The sequence below is a fragment of the Elgaria multicarinata genome, chromosome 3 (assembly GCF_023053635.1).
Source record: "Elgaria multicarinata webbii isolate HBS135686 ecotype San Diego chromosome 3, rElgMul1.1.pri, whole genome shotgun sequence".
In the NCBI taxonomy this organism is placed as follows: domain Eukaryota; kingdom Metazoa; phylum Chordata; class Lepidosauria; order Squamata; family Anguidae; genus Elgaria; species Elgaria multicarinata.
In genome coordinates, this window is record NC_086173.1 from 143,873,996 (window position 1) to 143,900,430 (window position 26,435).

Sequence of the window (26,435 nt, forward strand, 5' to 3'; positions counted from 1 at the left end):
GTCACGAAGAGTCGGAAGCGACTGAGCGAATAAACAACAACAACATAGAAGTAGAGTTTGAGGTGTGTGTTTTAATGCACCACATATTTTTAACTTCACTATCCCAAAATATAGCCCTGAGAATGGTCTGCAAGCAGATGCTGCTGCAGTCCTACTGCTGAAGCTAGCCAGGTCTGTCCCTGTGAGCTGCCAGATGGGAGACTCCTTGGGAATTATGCATAAGCTACTTTGAGCCCTTTGGAAGAAGAGTGGGATGCAAATGTGGTAAATAAAAATATAGGGAAAGATGAAATGGGTATTTTGCCCATTTATTATTTTTGTAAATGTAATTATCAACATCGCTTCTAGGTCTAGGGTTGGATCCAGGATCTGCCTTCCAGAAGATGAAGGGCCCCACTCATGGAATGCCCCTCTGACAGACTTTTGGGGATCTCCCATCCCATTTCAGAAGATCTTCTGACTCTTGTGTGTAGCTTTTTCAGGGGGCTGGGGGAGAGGGCTGCCCTTGGAGGGAGGGGACGGGGAAGCACACGCCCACTAGTGCAGTTTTTCCAGGTTAGATCTGAATCAAACCCGTAGCAGGTGGCATATATTGTTCGTTCTAAATGAACAGCAAATAATCACAGCAGTGGTGTTAATCCTGACAACAGGGATAGTAGAGTTGGCTTTACTATCCAGCTACTTGCTGCTTTCAGGCCAAGAGTGGGCAGCAGTGTAGAATGGTCACTGGAACTTTGCATGGAAAAAACACTCACTTGCTCATCTCTTCTGGTAACAACCCCCCCCCCCCCCCGGCAAAATAAAAATAAAAAATTACAGACACAGTTGGTTCCAAAAGAGCCATTTTATTTTCTAAGAATCGATAGAGATCTTCTTCCTCCAAAATAAATACAAGTACAAATGCCAACCCAGCTGCAGCAGAAAGAAGAGCCGGGTTCCTACAGGGTGGGGGTCAGGCAGAGCCGGGTTCCAAAAAGCTATAGTATCAAAATGTGCGAGTGAGAAGACAGCGGCCCTGCTCTGCAGAGTGTCGGTAGGGCTGGGCCGAGGAAAGGCTGATGTTTCTGGACAGGTCCTATGATGCAGGGAAGCATGGGGCCAGGGTCCGTTTGTGTGTGTGTGTGTGTAAGTATATGGAGCAGCCCAAATAATTTACATTCTCCCACTATTGTACAGTATTTTACAAAGGCCTAGAGCCTCAGGACCCAGGGGGTGGGGTATTGTCCTTGGGAGCTATACAGGCAGCTGGGTATTGCTCACGCAGCTGGTCAGGGCAATTCCAGGCATGGAACAAGGAAGGGCAGGCTGGCACAAGAGGTAGGCTTGCCCACATGGAGGGCACAGTGCTCTGTGGGTGTGCCCAGCACACTGGAGGGGCCGCTGGGTGCTCTACATAGGCTCCCGCAGGCTGGCCAAGGGCTCGGGCTTCTCAAGGCCGGAGCTCCCCGCTCCCCTCTCCCGTACAGTCCAGCTGCACTGAGCGAGCGCCCAGGGCGGGAGCTCCTCTGAGGGTCAGTCGCTCTCGCTGGAGTCGCTGCTCTGCTCGCCTTGCACCTTGTTGCGGTGCTGCATGGCACGGTGGTAGGCGATCTGGACAGACTTGCGGATGTTGGACTTGCGCCCTTCTAGCATCTTCTCCTTGTCCAGGTCCTGGTTCACACCCAGGGGTACGAGTTTGGTGCGGGGCAACCACTGCCTGCAAAAACAGAACAAGCAAACGTCACTAAGGGTCTCCATCTCTTGAAGAGAGAGGACTGCTCCATCCAAGCTCCCATTTCAGGGTGGCTGTACCCCCGCCCCCCCCACTTCATCCACCAGGTCTTGGACCTGGCTCTGCCCTGACATAGCAGCCCCGTTCCTGCAAACTTCAGAGATGGGCAAAGCAGCACGAAATCCAGCCCTTACCAGGTTCGTTTGTTGTCAAAGAAGAGGACCAAGTAGAGATGCTCCCGTGCTTCCTGAGTCATCTGTTCTCCCAGCTTCAGCACTTCCAAGGGGGGCACAGGGATGGGGACACCGTGGTGGAACATCCCTTCCCGTGGCATCTTCGGGTCAATGATCTGCCAAGAGCAGTAGGGAAAAGTTCAGGCACCAGGGAAGGGCAGCTACCCATGTGGTATGAAACAGGGAGGGCCTTACAGATACAAAGGCAAGGCAAGAAAAGGCAGCCGGTACAACTGCAGGAAAGGGCTGAGATCAGTCTGGTGTTACTGACAGACTCGTTATTGAGCGGGATAACCCGGGTTTAAGTCCCCTGAGCTTCTTGGATGAATTGGGTGAGATGAAAACAAGGATAAGCAGGCACTGGGGCTTCAAGGGTCAAGGCCTTTACCAAGGAACAACCCGAGTTGTTCACCGGCAGCTGCACATGTATTCTGCTACTAGTGATGGAATTACTACTTCCGCCACTTATTTAACGTCTCTGTTAGTCGCTTCCATGAGGTGCTAATTACAGTTCACTTATATTGTTGCAAACACACTGGCCCCGTTCAGACAACACGGTTAATACATTCTGTTAACCATTTTGTGGTTGAGCAGCGTGGTTTAGCGTGTTGTCTGAACGGGGCCACTGTTTTACGTAGTTGCACAGTTGGGGATTTGGAGATGGGGAGGCCGAAATTTTGAATTCAGTTTTTGCCAGGGACTGAGGAGTATAAAAAGCGCTGGAAGTAGGGCTATAAAGAGTAAGGAAACATGCAAAGGAAGGAGAGACAGAGATGTGTTAAAATGTAGATTGCTCCATCTCTTCACCTTGGCTCACAAATTTGAGAAGAAAAGTCTCCTTATTTATTTATTTATTTATTTTAAAAAATCTCTGCAACAGTTAGAAAATTGCATTTTAAAAAATAAGGAACACTCAGGTTCTGCTGAATATGCTGGATTTACATTGGGCAGCATTTTCCATGCTGCAGTGTGATCATGGCTTCATAAATTTCCATAACTCCTGGTGATCTGTCCTTGAGAGCGTCTGGTTTTCTTCTTGTTACTGTTCCCCAATTGACAGTCACTTATTCATTGCCTCAGTTTCTGCTATCTAATGTCTGAAAAGGCTCAGCATGGCCCTTCCTCTTTGAGCATCAGGGGTGTGGGGAATGTGCATGAAAATGAATTAAAAACCCACCAGTGCTGGATAAGATGGGTAACCGCGGCACTTGGCCCACACCAGATCCAGGGCATCCAGAGGGGAGTCCTCGTCTTCGGAAAGCCAGCCAGCCGATCGGCTAATGCTCTTCCGCACCACTGCAGAAAGACAGAACCAGAGTGGAAGGGGGTGAATGCCATCCTTGCAGCCCAGGCCCAGACAGGAAAGAGGAGGTAACGGCACCCAGATACTCACTGCCATGGCCCACTCCTCGGCCAGTTCCCACTGAATAAGACTCGTTTTCTGTTCCCGACGTGTCTTCGCTGCTGTCCTCTGGGAAATTCACACGGGAGAAAGAGGGCTTCCCTCTGCCTTGTTTGGAGGGAGTAGTGCTAAGCGGGAAGAAGCAGGGTTAACATTAACTTTCTGGATATTGCTTTCTGCAGGGGCCTGAGCCACAGAAGCATTAATAACGGAGAGGGTAAAAGGAATGGTGCCTTATATTCTGAGTAGTTGCGGTGGGGTGGATGGCGAGAACAATGCACTCCAGGAATTTCCCATAGTAGCTGCCAGAATCAATCCTGTCATTAGGACTCTCAGCAAGTATTGTGGTCGTGCTAAGATCTTGTGGCAGGGTGTGTGTCAGACAATGTTGTCTTGGGTACTGGAAGGACAATGACAGGTTTCAAGTTTGCCACCTGGGAAATGGCCTCATCTGGAGCTATCTAGCCGCCACTTGACTTCACTGCGCTTTCTTCTATGGAGGTTGGGGGGGGGGGGGAAGGCGGAGGGAGGACTTTGCTTCATGGCTCTCTGCACGTACCTGGTGCGATCTGAAGCAGCGCTGCTGCTGCTGGTGCTGCTCGACTCCGAATCGGAGCTGCTGCGTGGGAGGTTGTAGTCACTGCGATAAACTAGGAAGCTCTTCTTGACTGGCTGATTACCGCTGCTGAAGCCATTGGCTGGCAGGTCTGGACAGAGGCAAAGCGGTGGAAGGACAAATGAGAACAGGGGGGGGGGGGAGGCTTCTAGATTCCTGCAGCGGAACACCCCAGTTGGCAACAGGGCAATGGCTTTCTGCCTGGCCAACGATCACAGGACAAATGGTGAGAGCTGGATCCCAGCACGGGTGCACAGGCTGCATGTGGCTTTCGAAAAGGAGAGCGCTTCTAATCTTCAGAGTTGCAAGGAAAACGTTTCTCAGAAAAAGGAAAGCTTTGTTTGCTAACCGTGACCAGACAGGGTTGATAGCGCTCTTACGAAGAAGGAAGTCTTCGCTTTTCATAATTCACTATCACTCTGTTACAGGGTCCCCTCTGCCTCTTGTCATCCCCAGAGGCCCCAATTCTCTCTTCACAGTTGCTATACTTTTACTGCTTTGTTACCTGGGACAAAACGCCTAAACTGACATAGGCAATACTCTTTTAACAAACTTGTGTGAGCACTTTTCTAGAGGCTGGACTATATTGTCATGAACAACCTAATGAATGCTATTGGCATAATTTCATTTCCTTCCTTGGATATACACAGGATTTGCGGTGGACCAGCCCTCTCCCCATCACATCCACACCGCGGAAGGAAGACGGTGAGCATCCCTTGCTTAAGGCCCCTCCTGAACTCACCGAGAGGCGCGTCCTCTGCCGATTTGTCGCTGTCGCTGTCTGAGCTGGTGCTGGGCCGTGGGCTCCTCACCCTTTTGCGCTGCCGCTGGGACCCCATGATGGGCAGCTGAGGGGGCCCCACAGGGCTGTTCCCATGACCGGGAGCCAGCTGGCTGTCGCGATTCTTCGGCGGGCGTCCAGGACGCTTTGGGGGCCCAGCCGTTTTGGGGTTCTTCTTGGAGAATAGCACTGATGTTCTCCTGCCAACTTCATGGGCTGGGGTGGAGGAGGAGTTGGGCCCAAGGCCTGGAATGAAGCGGTGGCATTTCCTCAGAGGAAGAACTTCAGCACCCTCAGTTCAGTATCCCTCCCAGGCAAACAAGCTGAACAGGTCCTTTTTTAAGCTGCCCACCCCTCCGTTATGGCAACTGAACCGATCTCAAACAGGGCCGCTCTGCTTGTGCAACAGGGAAATAGCGTTTCTTAAACCCAGAAATGCTCATTCCCAGAAATGGGCTCGTCAGCAGCGCTCCCTTCTGTGAGCTGCGCAGATCTGCTTTCTCCCAGGAAAAAGCATTTCGGCTCATTTCTGATTGCTTCAGGAGCCGCTAGGACCCCACTGCGCAAGCTGGACTAGCAGGACTGGATACTGCCCATTGTGATATAAACGGCACGGGTTTGTTTTAATGGGGCAAGCTCTAGGGCATGGATAAGTAACCTGCGAGTGAAGGTTCTTTCTGCAGCCCTCACCACCTGACCGTTCTTGAAAGCCCAGCAGAAGCGTGCTCCGAAGAGCTGTTTGGCCAGCTGTCAGGAGCACACGTCTGCTGAGACACAGGGCAGAAAACGCTCTTCCCATAGAGAAACAGGACATGTGGGGATAGCGCTCTCTCTCTCTCTCTCTCTCTCTCTCCAGGACCCTGTATTCATAACAGCCTGCGAAACAGCAGAATTGCTGGGACTGCAGTGGCCACCCCTGGTGTAGAGGGGGTGTAGCCCTTGCAGGGTTCCAGGAGGGGGCAGTGGTGGGTGGGGGGTTTCATAAGGAATTCAGCTTGATAACAATGGCTGAGAGACTTGGGCTGAAGTTCAAGAATATGGAGCAGGGCTAATGGGCAGATCTATTTAGGAGATAGATACTGGGTGAACCCTGGGGATCTAGTAGGGCTGGAAGAGGAGTTAACGCTTTGAAACTGAGCTCAGTGCCGCCCTTCCTGTCCTCATAGAATCACAGAATCATAGAATAGCAGAGTTGGAAGGGGCCTACAAGGCCATCGAGTCCAACCCCCTGCTCAATGCAGGAATCCACCCTAAAGCATCCCTGACAGATGGTTGTCCAGCTGCCTCTTGAATGCCTCTAGTGTGGAAGAGCCCACAACCTCCCTAGGTAACTGGTTCCATTGTCGTACTGCTCTAACATTCAGGAAGTTTTTCCTGATGTCCAGCTGGAATCTTCCAGTGATCCTGTGGAATCCTATTCCACAGGATCACTGAATGGATCCAAGGGATCCTAGGCCAACATGCTGGGTATGCCATGCCTCGGAGTATCCCTGACAGGTGCATTTTTACTTTATTTCAGTAAATCCCCCAAAGAGAGTAACTCCACCACTCCCCTAGGCAAGCTCTTTCCATTTGCACAAGGACCCAAGCCAGGGACAGGTTACTCCATGCAGTCAAGCCCCACCAACCTTTGCCGGTTTCCTGGCTGCTGCTCTCCTCAGCCGCACTGTCGGTTTGAGTGTCCTTCTCGCACGGGTTATGGGTCGGCAGAATGATGCGGGCCAAGGGGCCGTGCCCATCCCTCCCCGTCTCCCGCTGGTGTGCCAGTTTGCGCCGCAAGGCCGTGATCTCCTTCTTGATCATCTTGGCCCGCCGACAGCGGCCTACGCTCTGCTTCCCGGCGCTCACCTCGGCCAGACGCTCCAGCAGGAGGCTCAGCTGGTCTTCCAGGGGCAGGTGCTTCTGGTTCTCGGACAGCAGCAGCCGCTCCTCATCTGAGGTGTCGGGGTGGGGAGGGGGGAGGAAGAACAAAGGCCTGTTAAGGGCATTTCACTAGCAGACCACAGTCCTGCCTGTTAACAAGGCCAAGAGAAGCAGGCTTGCCTTAGTTATAGGCCATCTCAGTCCCCAGGACAATAGAGAGAAAATAGGATTGGTCCAAGAAACTGGCAAAAACTAAGAATGTTAAGGTGGGTGAGGTTGTTGCCTTCAGCCGTTCTATATGGTTGTAGTTTAGGCTATATTTCCAGTGCCTGGGAATTTCTATAGCTTCCTTTTATACCTGCCTCCTTCATTAAAGGTTTTCCTCCAGCTTTCAGATTGGCAGTGGTAACATCTGAATATCTATTCAGTTCCTCCTGGCCTCCAGCAGCCTGAAAGGGCAACTCAAACGATCAAGAGGCTGGAGCAAGGTGAGTGAGTGAGTGTGCGTGTGTGTGTGGGGGGTGTCATGACAAAGGTGGAGACAATGATGCACGGTGTGGAGAAAGTGGATAGGGAGACATTTTGCTCCCTCTCCCATAATACTAGAACCCAATGGGGTCATCCCATGGAGCTGATTGGTGGGAGATTCAGGACAAATAAAAGGAAGTACTTCTTCACACAGCGCAGAGTTAAAGAATGGAATTCACGATTACACGACATAGTGGTGGCCACCCACTTGGGTGGCTTTAAAAAGAGGTTGGATAACTTCCTGGAGGAGAAGGCCATCCATGGCTACCAGTCCTGATGGCTCTGGGCTACCTCCAGAATCAGAGGCAGTGTGCCTGTGCACACCAGTCGCTGGGGAATATGGGTGGGAGGGTGCTATTGTACTCAAGCCCTACTTGTGAGCTTCCCGATGGCAGCTGGTTGAACACTGTGTGAACAGAATGCTGGATATGGTAGACCAGCATAGCTCTTCTTGCATTCTGTTCTAATGTTCTCACGGGTAGATTGAGGATATCTTTCAGATAGAGGCATTAACTTGAGGATGAGACCAGAACCAAGAGAAGGCAGCTCTTAAGTATCTAGAAATGGATTCTCCTTTCCCAGTTACAAAGCAGAGAGCAGGTCAGTCCCAGGGCTCTAACCCAGGAGTGGAGAACCTTTTCCAGGAGAGGGCTGCACTTCCTCAGGGGTCATCTAGACGGGGGCACCTCCTCCTCCTCCTCCTCCTCCTCTCTCCCTCCCTCGCCAGTGGTCTGCCAGGAACTGTGAGGTGGGCAGGGGAGGAGGAGGCACCGCTGGAAAGTCTGTTTGTGGACACTTTTAACTTATCAGGAGCTTTTCCTTCCTAGGGAGAATGAGCTCTCCCTCCACACCCTTCCCATCTGTAGGCCTAGGCAGGCATTGGAGCATTGGGTTAGACCTGCTTAAAGGTTAGATCCCATGGAAGGAAGGGGAAAGTGTGCCAGATGCCACCTGGCAACCTGTTGGCTTGGGACTTTCCCTGCAAGGTTGAAATTCCGCAAGTTACTTTTGGCAACTTGTCGACAGAAAAAGAAAACATACCAAATTCCATTTGGGGAGCTTTTTAACAGGTTTGCTAGTAGCCGGCAGCAAAGAGACGTGGCTTTGCAATTGGGCTTCATTTTCCTCATCTTTGCAGCGCCTAGTCCTATCCTGTGCATTGCTCCTCTCCCGGTCTTCCTTCCTTCCTTCCTCTTTCAAATTCCTGCCCCACCGACCCAGACCTTCTCCTCTCCCCCTCCTCTCTCCAGGCCACTCCCCTCTTCCTACCTCAGGCTCCCTTGATGCTCTGCTGTCTTAGTCCCCTGCTTCTCCTACCTCTTCTTTGCAAGTCCTTTCTGCCTGCCCGGCCTCTTTCTAACTGCAGCTGGAGACCCTTCCGCCCAGCCCTCTTAGATGTGCCATTAGGGCGAAGGGACATTGCTGCCAGAGGCTTCACCATTACTACAAAACCCCTCAGCCTCCCTCACTCTAGTGCCCTCCAGGTGTGTGGGGCTGTAACTCCCAGTGCCGGCTGGGCGTGATGGGAACTGTAGACCCACGCATCTGAGGGCACCAGGTTGGGGAGGGCTGATGCAGGCATTTGGCAAGGCCTACCATTTCAGGCCAAAGAGTTAGCATCCTCCTGTTCAGACAGCCTTTCCTTCAGCAGCCACTGCCCCGAGGTTCCAAGCTAGGTGAACGGCGACCCTAAGGGACGTTCTGCCTTCACAAGAGCCCTGCTGGTTTCGTCCCCTAGGAGATTGCCAGCACTCTCTGGCTACCGGGGTGGGGATGTTGCTACTCACCATTCTCAGTGCTTCGCAGAGGTGCCTCATCTCCGGCCATGGGGAAGTGCATGCCCGTCTCAAAGTCAATGCCCATTTTCTCAGCTTGCCGGCGTGCCTGCCGCAGCACGGCACCCCCTTGCTCCCGCAACCGGACGGCTGCCCGGTAGAAGATGGTGTCTTTGGCATTGTATTTCAAGCAGTTGCTGACAATCAGGTTGAAATCCTCCTCGAACTCATCAAGGTTCAGGTAGCGATAGGCCTCCAGCTTTTGCTTCATGGTGTAAAAGTCCATCGGCTTCTTGATGTGGTCCAGGTAGTCGGGGACCTGCAGCAGACAGAGAGCAGGGCGGCTAAGAGACTGGGAGCCCACCGCCCGGGGAATTCCTGCTCCGAGGAAAGAAAAAGTTAAAACAGCCTCGAAACAGGTCCTGAAGCTCTTGCCCAATCTGGAGCAATTTCCCCACTTAGAACTGGCAGCAGGGCGCCTTGAGGAGCACATCCCAAGGTGCCACTGGTGTACTTTTGGCTTGGGAACAGCGTCCAAGCAATGAATGCACCTTTTTAAAAGGAGGACTTCTCTCTTTTGTAGGGGATGCTACAGAGCCAGGCAAGTTCCTCACTGACGTGCCTAAAAATCTAGATCCTAACAAGCAAATTTGGGTACCCCAACCTTGGTCTACCTGTAATTGGAGGCTCTCCATTTCCCTCAGCTCTTCACCCTATCTGGTTACCCACCTAGCATCCCAGCACTGATGCCACCGTCTCAACACACAACTTTTTCCGTTACTGAAGGCTCTCCAGACCTCAGGATGTCGTGTTCTACACAATACTGACTAAGGGCCTGGGGACAAACCCCTTTCTCCTTATCCTGTGCAAAGGCGGTGCCTGCATCCTCCCGTAGGAAGGAGCTGGATCACAAGCAGCCAGTGTGACCGGAAAATGGCTTTATAACAATGCTGCACTACATTAGAGAGCAGTCTTCCCCAACCTGGCGCTCTCCAGTTGTGTTGGATTACAATCCCCAGCGTGGCAACGGCTGGGACAGAGCATGCTTGATCTCCCATTAAGCTTGCATGGCTGTGAAATCTGCCTCAGGAAAAACCTTACGGCTACAATCCTTACACCCACTTATTTGGGAGTAAGAGTCTCTACTCAGTGGGTCTTAATCCCAAGTAGATGTGTATAAGATTGTGCTCTAAATGCACTTTCAACAGGTGCCTTTCTTGATAACCAGACATTTTCAGTAAACAACCAAGTGCATTTGTTCCTGCCAGTGGTGACCTGTTTCAAATATGACATTTTCATCAGCAGTTAGAGAGAGGAGATGTAAATTGAACCCTTTTAAACTAGTGTTAGCTGCATAGTGCTGGTTAACTTTTGTGGATTTCTTCCTTCCTGATATAGCCCATGCTCTTTAAGCCTGGACTAAATGGGCACTTTTTTTAATGGAGAAAAAGTATCATTTTAAGTTTGATTTGTACTTCTGAATTGTCATCATCATCATCAAACAAACAAAATAAGCATACTCTAATCTTCTTAGTTCCTTTAATACAAGTAACCTTGAATAACACTGCTCCCAGAGGAAATGCGTGAGGGATTTGGGTGTTATCAAATCTTTGTGTTGTAATTGGACCTTTGAATACACTGGCTAAAAGTCAGTGTGATTTATTTCATCAGCGCCCTCAAGAGACTTTCAGCACTGGAAAGAGCATTCCCTTTGACCACATTGCTACTGTGAACATGACCAAGTGGTTAAAGAGTGCGAAGGACTGACCGATCTACATTAAGCCGTGTGGTGAGCCTGCTATGTCAGTCCTATGGCTGCCAGGACTAGGGCAGTCTTCTCCAGCCGGAGTCCCTCCAGACGTTTTGGCCTACAACTCCCATCAGCCCCAGCTAGCATAGCCAATGGTCAAGGTGATGGGAGTTGTGGGCCAAAGCACCGGGAGGGAAGGCTTGGGCTGAGAAGGAGGATATGGTGGGAGCCGATGCTCAGGGTCTGGGAACAGATGACATTACAGCCTGGGTTTTTCTCACTTTACTAACCACCCACAGATGTGGGAAGCCCAGGAAGAGAATGTGCTGACCAGGTTAGGCTTGATCCCCGCATGAGTCAAGCAAATAGGGCTGATGAAGGGAGGGACAAGCCTCTGCTGACTAAGGGGGACTGGGTGGAATGCACCCCTGGAATGCACCCCCGGAGTAGCTGCGCACCTGGAACAGGGATTGCTGGCTTCTGGCTCCCTTTGAAGGGATGTGGTCACAAAGAGAGCCGGGATAGCCTGTGTCGCATTACGAGTCCTGCCCAATTGGCACACTCTCAGAGACATGGACATAGGCACATGGGGTAGCAGAGGAGGAGCCATGACCCAGATCCCATCCTGCCTTGCCGATGGAGCCTCAGCTCTCTAGCTTGCTACTGTCACCACGGACAGTATTGCCCTCTGTAAAATGACAAGGACTCTCAGCAACTCTCAGATGTATGCAGAGCTGCCTGTGGTATCTGGAGAGCAGTGGGAGCACCCTGCACGTTCTCAGGTGCACTCCTTTCTCCAGAACCTTTTTCTTTCTTTCATGAGTGCAGAGGGAACAGGGTTTATTTATTTTATTTATTTATTTATTTATTACATTTCTATACCGCCCAATAGCCGGAGCTCTCTGGGCGGTTCACAGAAATTAAAACCATTCAAAGTATAAAACAACAGTATAAAACCATAATATAATATAATACAGAGTGCAGGTGTACAAGAGCATAACATAGGAAGCTGCCTCATACTGAGTCACACCATTGGTTCATCTAGCCCAGTATTGTTGACACTGGCTGGCAGTGGCTCCCCAGCATTTCAGACAGGAGTTTTGCCTGCTCTACCTGCAGATGCCAGGGATTGAACCTGGGACCTTCTGCATGCAAAGCAGAAGCTTTTCCACTGAACTATGGGCTGCGGGGTGGGGGTGGGGGAACAAGTATCAAATCTGACCACATCTATCTGGAAGATACTGTTATGTTCCCCTGGTGGTGACTAGTCTGAAGGACACACAGGTTCACTTCTGTAAGAGTAGTAATATATCCCTATATTAAAATCCTAAGTGGTGCGTGGAACAGCCAGGGCTAACTCCAGGGCTGAGAAGGCCCTTGGCCAAGTTCCGTCCAGTGACCCCGCTAGGATTCATGAGCAGCCCCTGAGGTTTTAAATTCAGTGGCACCACACAGCAGTCATTTCCCCACCCCACAACTCCATATACAAATGACCCAGAAGTCAACTCAACACCAGCGTGGGGATAAAAATTACCACTGCCGCAAAAACACAATGGCCGCCATGCTTTTCTTGAAGTTGAGTTATCTTCTGGGCCACTTTAACAAAACAAAACGGAAAAAAGGGGGGGGGAGATGGTGCCCACCTGGAGCCTGTCGGGGTGTCCTTGCTTTGTTCAAACGCTGCCCATACATACTACCCCATGAGCGCCAGGCCTGGGAACTGTGGCGAACAGTGGCAGGCAGTGGCCATCGGTCTTGGGAGAGCAATTGGCCATGCCAATGCCATCCTATCCCTCCACAGGTCCTGGGGCTTGAAAAGAGAGATTCCACCCCAGTTCAGATGGAAAGGTTGGGCCCAATCTCCCGCCCTCAGGCATGAGGAAACCCCGGTACTATTCTACACAAAACGCCGACGCCGTCTGTCCGGTTTTCTACAGGTGATCCCAAACTCAGGCCGGGGCGGAGCTCTCGCGGGGCCTCTCGACACAGCCGCGCCGCCGCAGGTGTTCGCCACGAGGCCCGGCCGTGCCGCGAGGGCGCTCGCGAGGGCCCCTGGGTTGTGGGGGACAAGACCCGCGCCAGGGCTGGATGGGAACAGAGCAAAGTATAAATTGGGGGTGGAGGGGTTCTTACTTCGTAGAGTTCTGTTACCTCAGACAGCGGGACCGGCTGGCTGAAGATGTTGCCCGTGTCCTTCTCCTGGAGCTGCTCCAGCGTCCGGCGCAGGAGGATGAGGAATGGGGTCAGCTGCACCTCTAGCGCCACCTGCTGGATTTTAATCTGCAACACAGAGGGGAGGGGAGGGGGGGGCGCCATTGAGTGCTTGGCCTCCGGGACTCTCAGCTAGGTTTGAGCCCGGACCTCTGAAGTAGCATGGGGTTAGAGAGCATAAGCACCTAGGAAGAGGGGCAGAGGTCAAAGGACACCATTCCTCTGAGGGGGGGTACCAAGAGCAGCTTGCCTACTTTGAGCCGTTCCTCAGCCGTTTCGCTCCCAGCTCCCTACTTGACTGGGAAGTTTCCATCCCCTGAGATCTGTGCCAGCGAGATCCATGAACTGTGGATCCACGCAGCTGTCCCCGCCCCCACCGCTCCCATCTCCCGGAGGAGTTCGAGCTTTCTAAACTCAGGGAACGTTTTCTACATCGATCTGCCTGACGGTAATGGCGTTACGATCCTGAACGTAACGGCAGATCCTGGTGGGCCTTTGCGGGCCGCGCTCTCAGCTTGTGCAGGGTGCCAATGTGCCCCCTGTCGCATCCCCCCACCCCGGAAACTGATCTGCCCACTCCTAAAGGCGCCCACGTTCCCTGGAAACTGTGCATGGCGAGAAAGAGAGAGAGTGTCGGTACGGTACACTGTCTTTGGGGCAGCTCGCTTGCAAGGACTGATAGAGTTCTCGAGGAGCCATGAAAATGCTTCGCTCGCATCACGTTAGAACGTGGCCTGGGAGCAGGCTCTGGTGACGAGGGATGCCTAGAGCAGGGGTGGGCAACTGGTGCCCCCCCCCACAGATGCTTTGGCCTACGACATCCATGAGCCCACACTGCTGGCCAGGGCTGAGGGCAGTTGGAGGCCAAAACATCTGGAGGGCCACCAGCTGCCCACCCCTGACTCTGTAGGGGCGACCAAGTGCCTCTGTAGCCAGCACTTCTCCCCTCAGGAGGAGCTCGAGTTCTCCCCAAGAATCCCTCTGGCTTCTCTCTTCCTTGCCAGCTCCCCAGGAGGGCTTCTCCGTCTCCCTCAAGGCCCCCAGGGAAGCCTGACGCTTGCTCCGTGCTCTTGAGTGTTTCACTAAGCTGCCCTCTGAAGGTCCAGGACTTCCCACTCTCGACAGCCCCACATTCCTCTCCTAGAGCCTCCGGGAGCCTCCTCCCCGCCCTTCCTCCCTCCCCTAACTTTCCCCAGGGGAGGGAAGCCTGCGCCTCCCCCCCCTCGTCTCCCTTTCCCGGTGCGGTTACCGTCTCTCTCTTGAGCTTCTCCCGCTTGCGAATTAACTCCACCAGCAAGCGCGCTCGTTCCAGGTCGTGGCGGAGGCGCTGCCAGGATTTCAGCTGCTCTTTCAAGGCCCAGTTCTTATCCTCTGTGTTATCTCGCTGCAGGAACATCAGAGTCTATGAGAGGAAGGGGCATCCCTGCCCCCTGCCAGGCTGCCACTGCTTGAAGCAGCGCAGCAACTGGCTTCTGCCAGCGTTGCTGCCAGGAGCCGAGGGGAGGGAGGGAGGGAGGGTGGGGTGGCAAACACCAGAGCAGAGTGGGGCAGAATGAGAAAGAGAGAGGGAGAGAGAGAGAGGGGGGGAGAGGCCACCACTTTGGAGGGGTCGCAAGAGGAGAACCAGTGCCTTCTCCCTCGCTCTTGGCAGAAGGAAGGAAGATGCAAGGAGCTGCTTCACCCAGAGCCAGAGCAACCTGCCAGGCAGCCACTTCCCAGAGGCCTCTGAAGAGGAGGGCTTCCCCACCCCAAGATGCTTCCAGAGGAGATGCCAAGACGGAACGGAGGGCTCTCTACATGCAAAGCAGGTCCTTTGGGGTCAAGCTCCGGCTGATTTGGGCGGAAGAGGTCCAGGAACAGCCCCGGCCCACCTCGCTGTGGCAGCCGAGACCTCCCTCGCTCCCTCCCTCGGTGCGCTCGGGGGAGCCTGCCGTCAGACCTCGCCACAAAGGAGGGCCTCGTACCTAAGCCTCTCCCGAGCAACCCCATGCTCCTTCAGCCCGCCCAACCCCGGCACGCGGACGGCCAGGCAGGCCGGGAGGCCTCGCCCTTCGCCAGGGGCACCGGGCGGCCACTCCCTGCTGCTCTCCCCCACCCGGCTGCTGACCCCCGGCCCACCGCCGCCACCCTTGCCCAGAGCCACACGAGAAGACGCACCTGCTCGGCCTTGGACACAGGCGGAGGAGAAGCCAGCCGGCCCGGCTCACAGTTCCGATGCGACTGCAGGTGAGTCTGGAGGCGGCGCAGCAAGGGCACCCCGTTGCGGGACTGCCTCTTCAGGGTCCAGTAGCTGTGCAGCCTCTGCATGAACTGGCTCTTCCTCTGGAGAGTCAAGCAGTTGGTGATCTTACTGAGCCTGCAGGGGGGAAGAGAGGGGCGGGAGGGAGGGGGGGGTCAGCTAGGCCAGGCCTCGGGGGGCCCAGTTGTGGTGGACTGAAGAGCAGGGTTCGGGTGTGGAAAGTCGGCGGGGCAAGCCCTCGACTCCTGGGGTCTCCAACATGGAGCCCAGGGCCCCCAACATGCTTAACCCAGAAGAGGAAATGCCGCTTGCTCTCTTGCTTTGGGCAAGCAACGGTTCCCTCCCAGCCGGCCAGGCAAATGGCTGGTGGCCGCAGCCACAGAGCCACTGGGAGAAGAGGGAAAGGGAGCTACAGCAGTATCGTAGCAGCCCGCGCTGATCCTCAGCTTGAATTCAGCACTGTGGAGCAACGGCATTTACAGAATGAGACTTCCGCATCCTCTCCACCACCTGCAGCCCTCCCCTGCACTGCTGCGCCCCCCCCCCCCCAAATCTCTGTAGGCTCCCCCATCCCTCTGGAGCTCCGGAGGGCACACGGCAGCTACAGAGGGGAGAAGAGGATGCTTGGTCGCCAGCATTATTTTCTTGAAACCATGCTGCAGTGGGGTTAACCATTTTAAAGCATGCTAGCAACTGTTAAACAACTATAAAGCCCTACATGGCTTGGGACCACAATACCTGACGGAACGGTTCTCCCGACATGAGCCTACCCATACACTGCGCTCAACATCCAAGGTCCTCATCCGGGTGCCTACTCCGAGGGAAGCTCGAAGGATGGCAATAAGAAAGAGGGCCTTTTCTGTGGTGGCCCCCCAAATGTGGAACAATCTCCCTGACGAGGCCTGCCTGGCACCAACATTGTTATCTTTTCGGCGCCAAGTCAAGACTTTTCTCTTCTCCCAGGCATTTAGCAATATGTAATTAGCCTGGGGTGGGTTTTTTTGGGGGGTGGTTTTAAATCATATGTTTTTGTGATTTAAAATTTTTGTATATTGTTTTTAAGTGTTTTTATCCTATGTAAACCGGCTAGAGAGCCTCGGCTATGGGGCGGTATACAAATGTAAATACCGTATTTCTTCAATTCGAAGACACCCTTTTTTCCCCATATAAACATCTCTCAAAACGGGGTGCGTCTTAGAATCGCGGGTGTGTCTTAGGGTGTTTTTTTTTCTGTTGGTGGTACTGAAATTAGTGTGCGTCTTACAATCGATGGCGTCTTACAATCGAAGAAATACGGTAACAGCAATAACAACAATAATAATACAGAGAATGTAAAACTGTAAGAGTTGCCTTGCTGAACACCAAATCAAACTCTTGTCTGGCCCAACACTCAGTTTAGAAGTGCCTTTTATATTGCATTTTGTATTTGTGTTTTTAGACTGTTGGTTGTTTCATTGTGCTTTTCATGGTTTTAATTTTTGTGAACCGCCCAGAGAGCTTCGGCTATTGGGCGGTATAAAATATAATAAATAAATATATATAAATGCAGCCATCCACCCAACACTGGGGAACCCTCAAGCAGGACAGCAAGATGGCGGCGGCGGCGGAGGCCCTCCCCTGCAAATGTGGGGACACACCAGAGGAAACACCTCGCCGGTGGGCTTATTTTCTGACCCCAACCAAGAGGACGGTAGAACCACCGCCCAGGAGGAGAGCGCACTCGCTGTGCGGCTAAGCAACCATCAGCCTGGCATATTTTGCAGTCCTGCAATAATTGTTATGCACAGAAGACGAATTCAGCAGGGGTGCTGAGGGACCACGGAGAGCAGCCCTGCCGCCAAACTGTTTATGTGAGCAGTTTCTTCGGCTCCCCAGACCATGAACACGGTCCCACTCCTGCCCCGTTCTCACAGAGAGAAGAGTTAAAACCGGAACGAAGGGAGGGAGGAACCGGAGAACCCATTCTGCTTTAAAAGGTGAGGGTGGCAGTACAGCCCTAACTCCTGAACTGGTTGTTCATGGGCTCCACAATTCTGTTCTGGGCTCCCACAGTTCTGGGCTCCACAATTCAAGAAGGAGGCAGACAAGCTGGAGCGTGTTCAGAGGAGGGCAACCAGGATGATCAGGGGTCTGGAAACAAAGCCCTATGAAGAGAGACTGAAAGAACTGGGCATGTTTAGCCTGGAGAAGAGAAGATTGAGAGGAGACATGATAGCACTCTTCAAATACTTAAAAGGTTGTCACACAGAGGAGCGCCAGGATCTCTTCTCGATCCTCCCAGAGTGCAGGACACGGAATAACGGGCTCAAGTTAAAGGAAGCCAGATTCCAGCTGGACATCAGAAAAAACTTCCTGACTGTTAGAGCAGTGCGACAATGGAATCAGTTACCTAGGGAGGTGGTGGGCTCTCCCACACTAGAGGCCTTCAAGAGGCAGCTGGACAACCATCTGTCAGGGATGCTTTAGGGTGGATTCCTGCATTGAGCAGGGGGTTGGACTCGATGGCCTTGTAGGCCCCGTTCAACTCTGCTATTCTATGATTCTATGATAACATTAGAAGACCAATAAGGAGACCCTCTCCACTTCCTACCAGGATGCCATTCCTCCCAGCCAAACAAACAAAACAACAGACTCCTCCTTAGAAAGGAGAGCAGAGGGAAAGCGGATCATTCTCCTGTGCTCTCCTTTCGAGGATCTGCCTTTGGTAAGAGGGAAAGGTTCTTCCAAAAGAGGAAGGGCGCCGCTCGGAAAGGTCCCTCCACCCAATTTTGGAGGGTTCCTCCATTTCACACACACCCTCACCACACATCCCATTCAGCAGGGTTTCCTGCCTCTCTGTATAGTATTTTCTGGAGGGCAGGGGGAAGTTCCCTCCTACCAGCGCAGTTGATCCAGCTTAAATCTGGATCCAAGCCCTGGAATATTCTCATGTGAATTCACTGAACCCAACACCCGTTATGCCCAAAAGGCACGGAAAGCGCACCGTTGCGCAGAGATGCGGAGCGCCGTGGCGTAGGATGCTGGGCCCGGGAAAAGGCCCGTTCAAACCTAAGCTCAGCAGGGTGGCCTCTCTCAGCCTACTGAACCTCATCGGCTATTGGGAGGCTAACATGCCACCTGGTTCGTTGGAAGTGGGGGGGGGGGATACAAATGCAACAGAATAAATAGCCCTGCCCCCTGAAAAGCCCTTCCACAAGCACCCAACCCTATTTGCCCCACGTGCCTGCAGCCCGAGACAGTTCATGCACCGGTCTCTGGGGGAGGTGCTCCAAAGTTGGGGTTTTCGTTTGGGGCCCTGCGGACTGACCTACAGGGTTCAGTCTGCCCTCCTGGGATGTTCCCGATGGCAGCCTCACAGTTGCAGAGAGGGCACCTTGCCACTCCCCTAGGAATGTAGAACAAGAGGCTAGAGAAGGAGGGGGGGCCGGCCCTACCTGTGGGGAGGAATGCAGGGGACGGAGACGACTGGCGCAGCCGCTCTCTTCTCAGCGAGGATCTTCCTGGCCTTCTTCATCTTGATCCGGGACTTGGCCTTGGCCTTCTTCACCTTCTCCGAGCTCCAGCCTTTCCCGTCCTCCTCCTCCTCCTCCTCCTCCTCCTCCCCTTCGCTGTGCGACAGGGCGGGCAGGCGCCGCATGGAGCCCGGCGGCGTGTGGATGTCGCAGTAGGCCGTCTTGCGGACGCTGAAGGAGGTGCCGTTGGCCCCCGTCTCCCGGACGGGCTCCATTTTCATGTAGAGCCCGGCCTGCTGCGCGCAGGTGACGTGGAAGGCCGTGTAGCAGTTGGCCTTGTGGCACTGGATGCAGGCCCCGGAGCCCCGCTGCTTGCAGATGTAGCAGGTCAGCTTCCAGCGGGCCGGCGGGATGTGCTCTATGCTGTCGATGGGCTCCAGGAACACGGTGTTGGCGAAGCACACCTCCGGGATCCAGAGGGCGCACACCACGTGGGCCCAGCGCCCGTCGTCCGTCTGTTTGAAAGCGCCCCCTTTGTTCGGGCACAAGGCGCAGTCCACGGCCCGGGAGGGCGACTGCAGGCAGCGGCGGCACAGCCACTGGCCCTCGGGGATGTACGGGACGCCGTAGCACTCCTGGTGCACGGCCAGGTTGCACATGTCGCAAAAGAGGATGACGTTGCTGTTCTGGCACTCCCCGTCGTTGCAGATGCAGCAGACGGCGTCCTCGTCCACCAAGGCGTTGGGGTCGCCCTTGTTGTGGCTCTCGAAGTAGGACTCCTTCTCCAGCCGGTCCATCAGGTACTCAAAGATCTCCTGGGGGATGGGGCTGACGCCTTCCGTCTTCCGGCGCTCGTTCATAATGTCCAGCCAGATATAATCTTCCTCGTCCATGTCATACTCAACCTCTTCGTCCAGCTCTTCCGCCGACTTCTCAATGTATCTGGGAGGGAAGGGGGTGGGGTGGGGTGGGGGGAAAGGCACAACACAGACTCAGCGGCTGGTGGGGACTGGGCACTGGTCAGGGAAGAGCTTACCTTGAGGACTGAGGCAAGGAGGCAGAGGTTGGAGAGCCTTCACAGGGGCCACCCGTCCACACCCTACCTTTAAGCGGCTTGAAAGTTCTGCAGGGTCTATATTTAAAAATGTATCATTGGGCAGCTCTAGCTGTACCGAGAGCTGGACACTTAGAGGCTCCAACCACGTGGTTTGGGGTGGGGGTGCTGCTGCTGCTGCTGCTGCTGCTGTTACCACCAGCCCTGACAGCAGGAGAATGATCATTAATACCTCAACTGGTGGCCAAGGAGTAAACCGTAGCAGCTTTCCACGTGTTTAGAGCCTCCGCACACTACCGATCATTTGTCTTAATTCCACCATGCATCTACACCAACGTCTGGAATGCTCCCTTCTTACACTGAGTGACTGCATGAACTTTCTCTAGGCTTTGCAATCACTGCCATTCAAACCCTCGGCTTGACTTAGGGGAGAGAGACCTTCCATGTCATTTTATGGAAACCCGTTTGTCAAAGTCATTCTAGTATCTCAGGTAACTGAACCAGAACTTCGTTACAATCGGGGGCGGGGGGGGGAGTTTTGAAAAAACTTCAGCGCAGTGTACCTCTCTTAAGTCAAGGGGGGCAAAGAGCTTTAGCATCTCCCTGCAGACAGCAGCGCCTGCTTTCTCTCCGCACCTTGGTCCCCGGGGGGAATTCTGTGACCCGATTCCATGATGGGAATAAGGCGACCGTTTCTCTTCCCAAGGAACAAGAGCTCCCACGCCTGTCTTCCTTTTGCCCCATGGAGGCAGACGGCCTCGGTCTCCAAACTGGAACGAGGTGCAGCGTCAGTGGACACCGACAAGAGGCAAGCACAGAGACTGGCCCACAGGCCCACCTTAATTAAGCCCTTCCTTGAGGAGCCCTCCGCCCAACTTGAGACACTAGCGATTAGATGACCCCGCAACGCCCCCCCCCAGAAGAACAGTGTTACGGCGTTCTGCCCCCTCGCCCACCACTGGTACCTGTAATAGGAGGAGGGGCGGGGCGGGGCGTCAGGCGTGTCCTGATCCAGCTCCCGGTACACGGCCTCCGGAAGCTTGGGCGTGTTGCCAGCCGAGGCACTGTGGTGATGGTGGTGGTGGTGATTGGAGTCCTTGCGTTTCTCCTTGTTCTTGTGCTTGCCGGCTTTGGGGGCCACCGACGGGGTTTCCGTGTTCTCTTTGTTGCTGTTGTTCTCGGGCGCCTCCTCGGGCGCCTCGTCGTCCTCCGACACCACGTCTAAATTGTCAAAGATGCTGATCCGGTGCACGCGGCCGTGCAGGTCCACCTCCACCATGCGCTGGGCCTGCGCATAGGTCATGACCTCGCGGCCCGGGGACTGCGAGGTCTCGGAAGGGCTGGGCGATTGCTTGTTGGTAGCCCGGCCGTGCCGGCCCTTCTTCTTGTGCTTGCGCAGAGGGGTGCTCTGCGGAGGGGGCGGGTTGTCGTGGTCATAGTGGTACAGGTGGTACTCAATGCCACTGTAGCTCTTGTAGATTTTGCGGCAGGTGTCCACAGGACACTCGTACGGCGGCTTGGTGGCCCGCAGGTTGTGGCAGAACGTCTTCACGTCGAAGTCCACCCCCATGGCGCCTCTCGGCTCTGTAAGGGAGGGGAATTAACAGAATGAGCATCCTAGGGCTACCGCAGCACCACACACCAGCACCCAGTAGATTGTTCCCCAGACCCAAAGGCCTACGTGAGGGGACACGGGGCTTAGAAAACTGACTCCCGGCTAATTCCAACTCAAGCCCCAGATTGATTTTGCCCAATTGATACGGGAACAACACGTGGGAACCATAGACTGGGGGAAACGGCAGAGCCAGCATGAGCATCACGGCCCACATCAGAGATCTGTTGCGCAAAATCTTGCGTGGCTCTGTACAGGTATTACTCCTCATCCTCTCTCTCTTTCTCTCTCCTGGTTTATTGCCAAGTTAGGCAACCAGCAATGTGGGTAGCAGAAATCTGGTCGCAACGTAAGAGAGAGACGTGGGATGATAGCTTCCTCACACTACCTTGGGCTCACAGTATATTCTCTACCCAAAGGTATTCTGTTGGCTATACAGGGAGCAGAACAGCCTCTGGCTTTCCATCCAACATAAATTTCTTCAATGCGTTAGATGGTTTCTTTTAGGTCTTTATGTCAATATCCTATAGAGATAAATATCATAATGCTCTAACAACTCTTATGTAATGGTATTGTCCCTGTTGTATTTGGTTATGTATATTTATTAGTTTGTAATTAAATACTAATACACATATACATTCTGTGTTAAATACAGCCCCTGAAGAAGGATTGACACCATCCAAAACGTTGGGCTATTCGTGATGTTTTTTTAAAATAACATTTTTAACAAGAAAAATAAAAAATAAAGAGTCTTCTCACCAGCACCAGAGCCAGCGTCTCTCTCCTTTTGCACACACTTTTGGTGCTTCTCCCTCCAACCCATTTTTCCACCTGCCTAGCCGTTTTCCTTTCTTCCTCAAAGCTCACTTCTTCAGCAGAGCTTTCCCTAAACCACCTCACCTTATTTGCTCTTCACTGCCTGCTGGCTCTACTGTATCCCAGTTCCCAACTTACATTGCACAGTGGGGGTAGATTAGGGTTTGCTGTGATGAACACACCTACCCGTGGAGGTAAGCCATGCAGCTCTGAACATGCAGCAGAATGCACCAATGCGCTACAGCCAAACAGTAATTCCCTGGTGTAGGTCTGCCACATCTCCAAGGTTTGGGGCTGTATATCTTCCCTTCATTCTTGACTTATTTCCTGTACCTGTGCTGTCATGTGATTTACGAAGGACCTTTTTTTTTTACTCTTTCATCATAGAATCATAGAATAGCAGAGTTGGAAGGGGCCTACAAGGCCATCAAGTCCAACCCCCTGCTCAATGCAGGAATCCACCCGAAAGCATCCCTGACAGATGGTTGTCCAGCTGCCTCTTGAAGGCCTCTAGTGTGGGAGAGCCCACAACCTCCCTTCTCCCTCCACTCCACCAACGCAGATTGTAAGCCCTCTAGGCAGGGATCCTTCTCACTTCATTTCCTGGCAATGCTGTTGCCACTAAATGTTTAACAGTAGCAGCAGTCAGGCAGAGCTGGGGAGGGAAAAGGTTTTAAGTCCGGGAATATTAGCCGTACGCAAACTTGCCCATGGCTCCCTCTATCAGCTCCAAAGGAAGAGATAGTCTGGGCAAGGCAATCCAAGCAAACATTCCATTTATACTGTCAGTTTATACATGGGTCTACTCTTGTAGACTACTCAGACACTTCAGTTGGCACAAAATACTGCACCTTGATTTCTAACTGGACTAGTGGAATGAAACTCCTATTGGCAGTCTTGAAACAAGTGCACTGGCTCACGGTCCATTACCAGGCACAATTCAAGATGCTGGTTCTCAGTTTTAAAGCTTCAAATGGCTTTAGTACCCTGGTACCTGAAGGACTGACTCCCCCTCCACCATGAACTTGCCCATTCTGTGAGCCCCCTCACCCACCCACATCTTTCCTGAAGCAATGTGGATGATGCCCTCATTGAGGAATGCTCCAAGACTTCTATTTGCCTTGCTTTTAATGTAAACTCAGGTTTGTTTTGATGGAGTTCTACTGGTTTTGTTTAGGCCGTACGGCTCTTATATTAATGATGTTCTTCGTGCTTTTTAATTGTAAGCCTCTCTGGACTGAAGCGTGAGTTATAAATATTCTCAACGAATAAATAAACCGAAGAGAAGTAGGATATTGGCCTCCTTACACCATACCTAGCTCATGCTACCTCCATGCTGCTCTCTTCATTGCCATGCAGGGAGCAGGAATCATGTCTCCCAGATAATGTCTCCCAGACACACACTAATGCTCCCAACTCCATAATACCCCATTAATTGTGCAGGGAATGGATATTTAAGGAGAGGAGGGGGTGCCAGTGTACTGCTGCTTCTTGCGGACACCAACCCCACAACACGCCTCTCACCCTGTGGTGCTCCCAGTAGCTGTAGAGGAAATGACAACTATGAGAGGAGATGTCACGCTAGCCACACCATACTGATTTCCGCATCTCCGTAGTACTCCCTGATTGTGCAAGGAAGAGAAATAACTGGAGAGAGTCTATTGCCAGTCTATTGCCACTTCTTACTCATGCTCATCACCACCACCGCCTCCTTCATTAGACAGTGTCATACTAGTTGTAGAGCAAAAGACAATTAAAAGAAGGGAGTCTCAAATGGCTCTCGTATCTATGGTACTTATAATTGTGCAAAGAATGGAGGCTGGCAAAAAAAAAAAAAAGAAGGGGAGGGAAGTGGGAGAAGGCCAGTCTGTTGCCACTTCTTATTCATGCAAAAAAAAAAAACCTTTCTCCCCCCCCCCCCCCCCAACTGCCTCTGTCACCGTGTGGAGTCCCGCTAGTTGTAGAGGAAATGACAACTAAGGCAGGGGATGTCAGAGCACCCATGTGATGTTCACTTCCTTATTACTACAGGAATCAGGTTGTACTGGAAATGGAAATCATAAGGTGTGTGTCCCCGTCTGTCTGTCCGTGTCTCCCCCTATCTTTTGCACATGCAAACCCCACATTATCCTCCTCACCTCGGAAGTACCAGTGTGTGGTGGGAACTAGGAATTAAGAGAGGAACGGTGGAAAAGAGTACAGAAGGATGCCAATCACGTCACTACACCCTTTGCCTATGCTAACCCTGGCAATGCCTTCCTCATCTTTCTGGCACCCTTTGCTTGGGCAAGGAACCAAAATTAGAAGAGATGGGATAGGAGAACGCATAGAGAGAGGCCACTTTACACTCTACATCCCTTATTCATGCAAGTACTACAGTGTCTCTCTCATTCCATGTCACTGTGCCAGCAGCTTTAACAGAGAGTGTGGGTGGCTGTCAACCAACCCACATCACACACTGCCTTTGTTATCTCCATGGCACCCCCTGGTTCTGCAGGAAATAGAAGTTACAGGAGAGCGAGGAGGAGAGATGCCAGAGAAATGCCACACTACACCCCCCCCCCCCCCCGGTCTGTGCAACCCTACAATGCCCCGTGTTGTGCCAGGAGCTATAAAGAGAGTGCCGGCTGGCGGGCCACAGTCTAATCACATCACACACTGCTTTCTTTACCTCCATAGCACCTCCTGTTTGTGCAGGAAATAAATGTGGGGCAGAATGAGAGAGCAGAGGCAGAGCTGCCAACTTATATTTTACATCCCTGATTCCAGTTCATCTTAGACCCTCTCTCTCAGGCCATGCTGTGCCAGTAGCTGTAAGGAGAGGGGGCAGCCAGCATGATGGTGGTGGCTGTCAATCTCTCTCTTTCTCTCTCTCTCTCTCTCACACACACACACACACACATGCACACGGCCTGCCTTCTTTACCTCCATGGCACTTTGTACATGTCTAGGAAATAGGCGAACTTGGGCGGGCTGCAGAACAGCAGACACAGAGGCACCAGTCTACACCCCTTGATCCCTGCAGACCCTATCCGGCCCGCAGCTTGTGCCAGTCGCAACGTGTAAGTGTGGGGAAGCTGTCAAGCCACCCCCTGCTCATAGCACCCCCTGCCTGCCTGCCTGCCTGCCTGCCTGCCTCCCGAGGCACCTTCCGCAGGTGCGGGGCACGGGCATTACGGGCGAAGTCGGGTCGGGATGCGGAAGGAGAAGGAGAAGGAGAAGGTGAGGTGGAGGGGAAGGAGGAGATCGTAGCAGCCTCCCCGCTGCCCTCAAGGACTCCACCCTGCTCCGACTGCTCAGCCCGCCCGCCCGCCGCAGCTCCTGTTGCTTTATTCCCCGCAGCCCCTGGCCCGCCGGGCTCCCTCCCTTCCCTTCCCGCGGGAGAAGCCTGCCCCTGGCTGCAGGCCGTGGAGCCTTCCCGCGAGCCCACCAGCCCCCGGCCCCCACAGGCTCTCTCACCGAGCACGGCTCAGGCCCCCGGCCGGCTGTGGCTTGGCGCTCTCGTGGCGGCGGGGCCCATGGGCCCAGCCCGGCCCGGCCCGGACAATGGAGGCGGCGGCGGCGGCAGCAGCGGCAGCAGCGGCAGCAGCAGCAGCTCCTGCGCGGGGAGGCCCCGCTGGGTAAAGCGGCTCCTTGGCAACCGCACTTTCGACAAGGACACGCGGCCGGGCCCGCGGCCGAGCCCGGAGCCCGCCGGCCCCCGCTTCTAGGTTCGTAATCAGACGCGGATATCAACCTCCCTGGCTGCCTTTGCCCCCTCCGACGGCGGGGTTTTTTTTTTTGCCCGGCGCCGACGGCCCGCGAGCGAATCTGCCGCCGCGAATAGCAAGCTCTGCTGAGGTCGAGAGCCAGCGGCGGCGGCGGCGGTGGTGGTGGTGGGAGGCCCGCTCGGGACGCCTGGGTCCTTCCCCAGACCTGGCTCTTTGCCCAGCAAGGGCCAGCAGCTGCCGGGGAGGGGAGCCCTGGTGGCGCGGGAGGACTCGGGCAGAGGGGCACTGAGGGAGGCGGTCGTCGTGGGCCCACTCTAGCCGTGGGGTCCCCACCCCAGGGCGGGCAATAGGGCGTTGGAGAAGGAAGGACCCGGCAGTTCCCCAGGGCTGCTTGTGCTTAACAGGAGAGGTAGAGAGCCTCAAAAGGGGAATTACAACATGGGAGGTGTAAACCATATCACTTCCAACCTGGAACATTTAGATGTGTAGGTAGGGGTAGTTGCTTGGGTTGCTGTCGTCGTTGTTGTTGTTAGCTTTAAGCAGAGTGAGCAACCTGGTACACTCTAGAAGCTTTGGACTACAACTCCGATAAGCCCCAGCCTGCATGGTCAGTGGTCAGGGATCTTGGGAGATGCAGTCCAAAACATCTGGAGGGCCACCAGTACAGCAGGTTGCCCACCCC

General features: G+C 53.6%; 1 protein-coding gene across 3 annotated transcripts; it reads right to left on the bottom strand.

The window, feature by feature from the left end:
- Positions 1-829: 829 nt before the first annotated feature.
- On the bottom strand, positions 830-25,627 carry BRPF1 (bromodomain and PHD finger containing 1). Of its 3 annotated transcripts, none has more exons than XM_063122150.1 (14): positions 25,503-25,627; positions 20,581-21,199; positions 18,544-19,503; positions 15,028-15,226; positions 14,120-14,254; positions 12,793-12,939; positions 8,922-9,228; positions 6,372-6,677; positions 4,705-4,989; positions 3,906-4,053; positions 3,338-3,474; positions 3,122-3,240; positions 1,906-2,060; positions 830-1,696 (listed from the first exon to the last, which is right to left on the bottom strand). In XM_063122150.1, the coding sequence occupies exons 2-14, from the start codon at positions 21,183-21,185 to the stop codon at positions 1,513-1,515; spliced, it is 3,687 nt and encodes a 1,228-aa protein (XP_062978220.1). In that variant the 5' UTR covers positions 21,186-21,199; positions 25,503-25,627; the 3' UTR covers positions 830-1,512. The 3 variants fall into 3 exon arrangements, with proteins under 3 accessions (XP_062978220.1, XP_062978221.1, XP_062978219.1); XM_063122151.1 differs by having other exon boundaries at positions 12,811-12,939; positions 14,120-14,272; XM_063122149.1 differs by having other exon boundaries at positions 14,120-14,272.
- Between the last annotated feature and the right edge of the window lie 808 nt (positions 25,628-26,435).

Excerpts from the sequence above, each read along its gene's own strand:
- BRPF1 (XM_063122149.1), bottom strand. The coding sequence starts at position 21,185 with ATGGGGGTGGACTTCGACGTGAAGACGTTCTGCCACAACCTGCGGGCC. Across the intron at positions 9,229-12,792 it reads AGGTAACAGAACTCTACGAA|GTCCCCGACTACCTGGACCA; the intron begins GTAAGAACCCCT and ends TGTCTGCTGCAG. Across the intron at positions 6,678-8,921 it reads TCTGCGAAGCACTGAGAATG|ATGAGGAGCGGCTGCTGCTG; the intron begins GTGAGTAGCAAC and ends CCGACACCTCAG.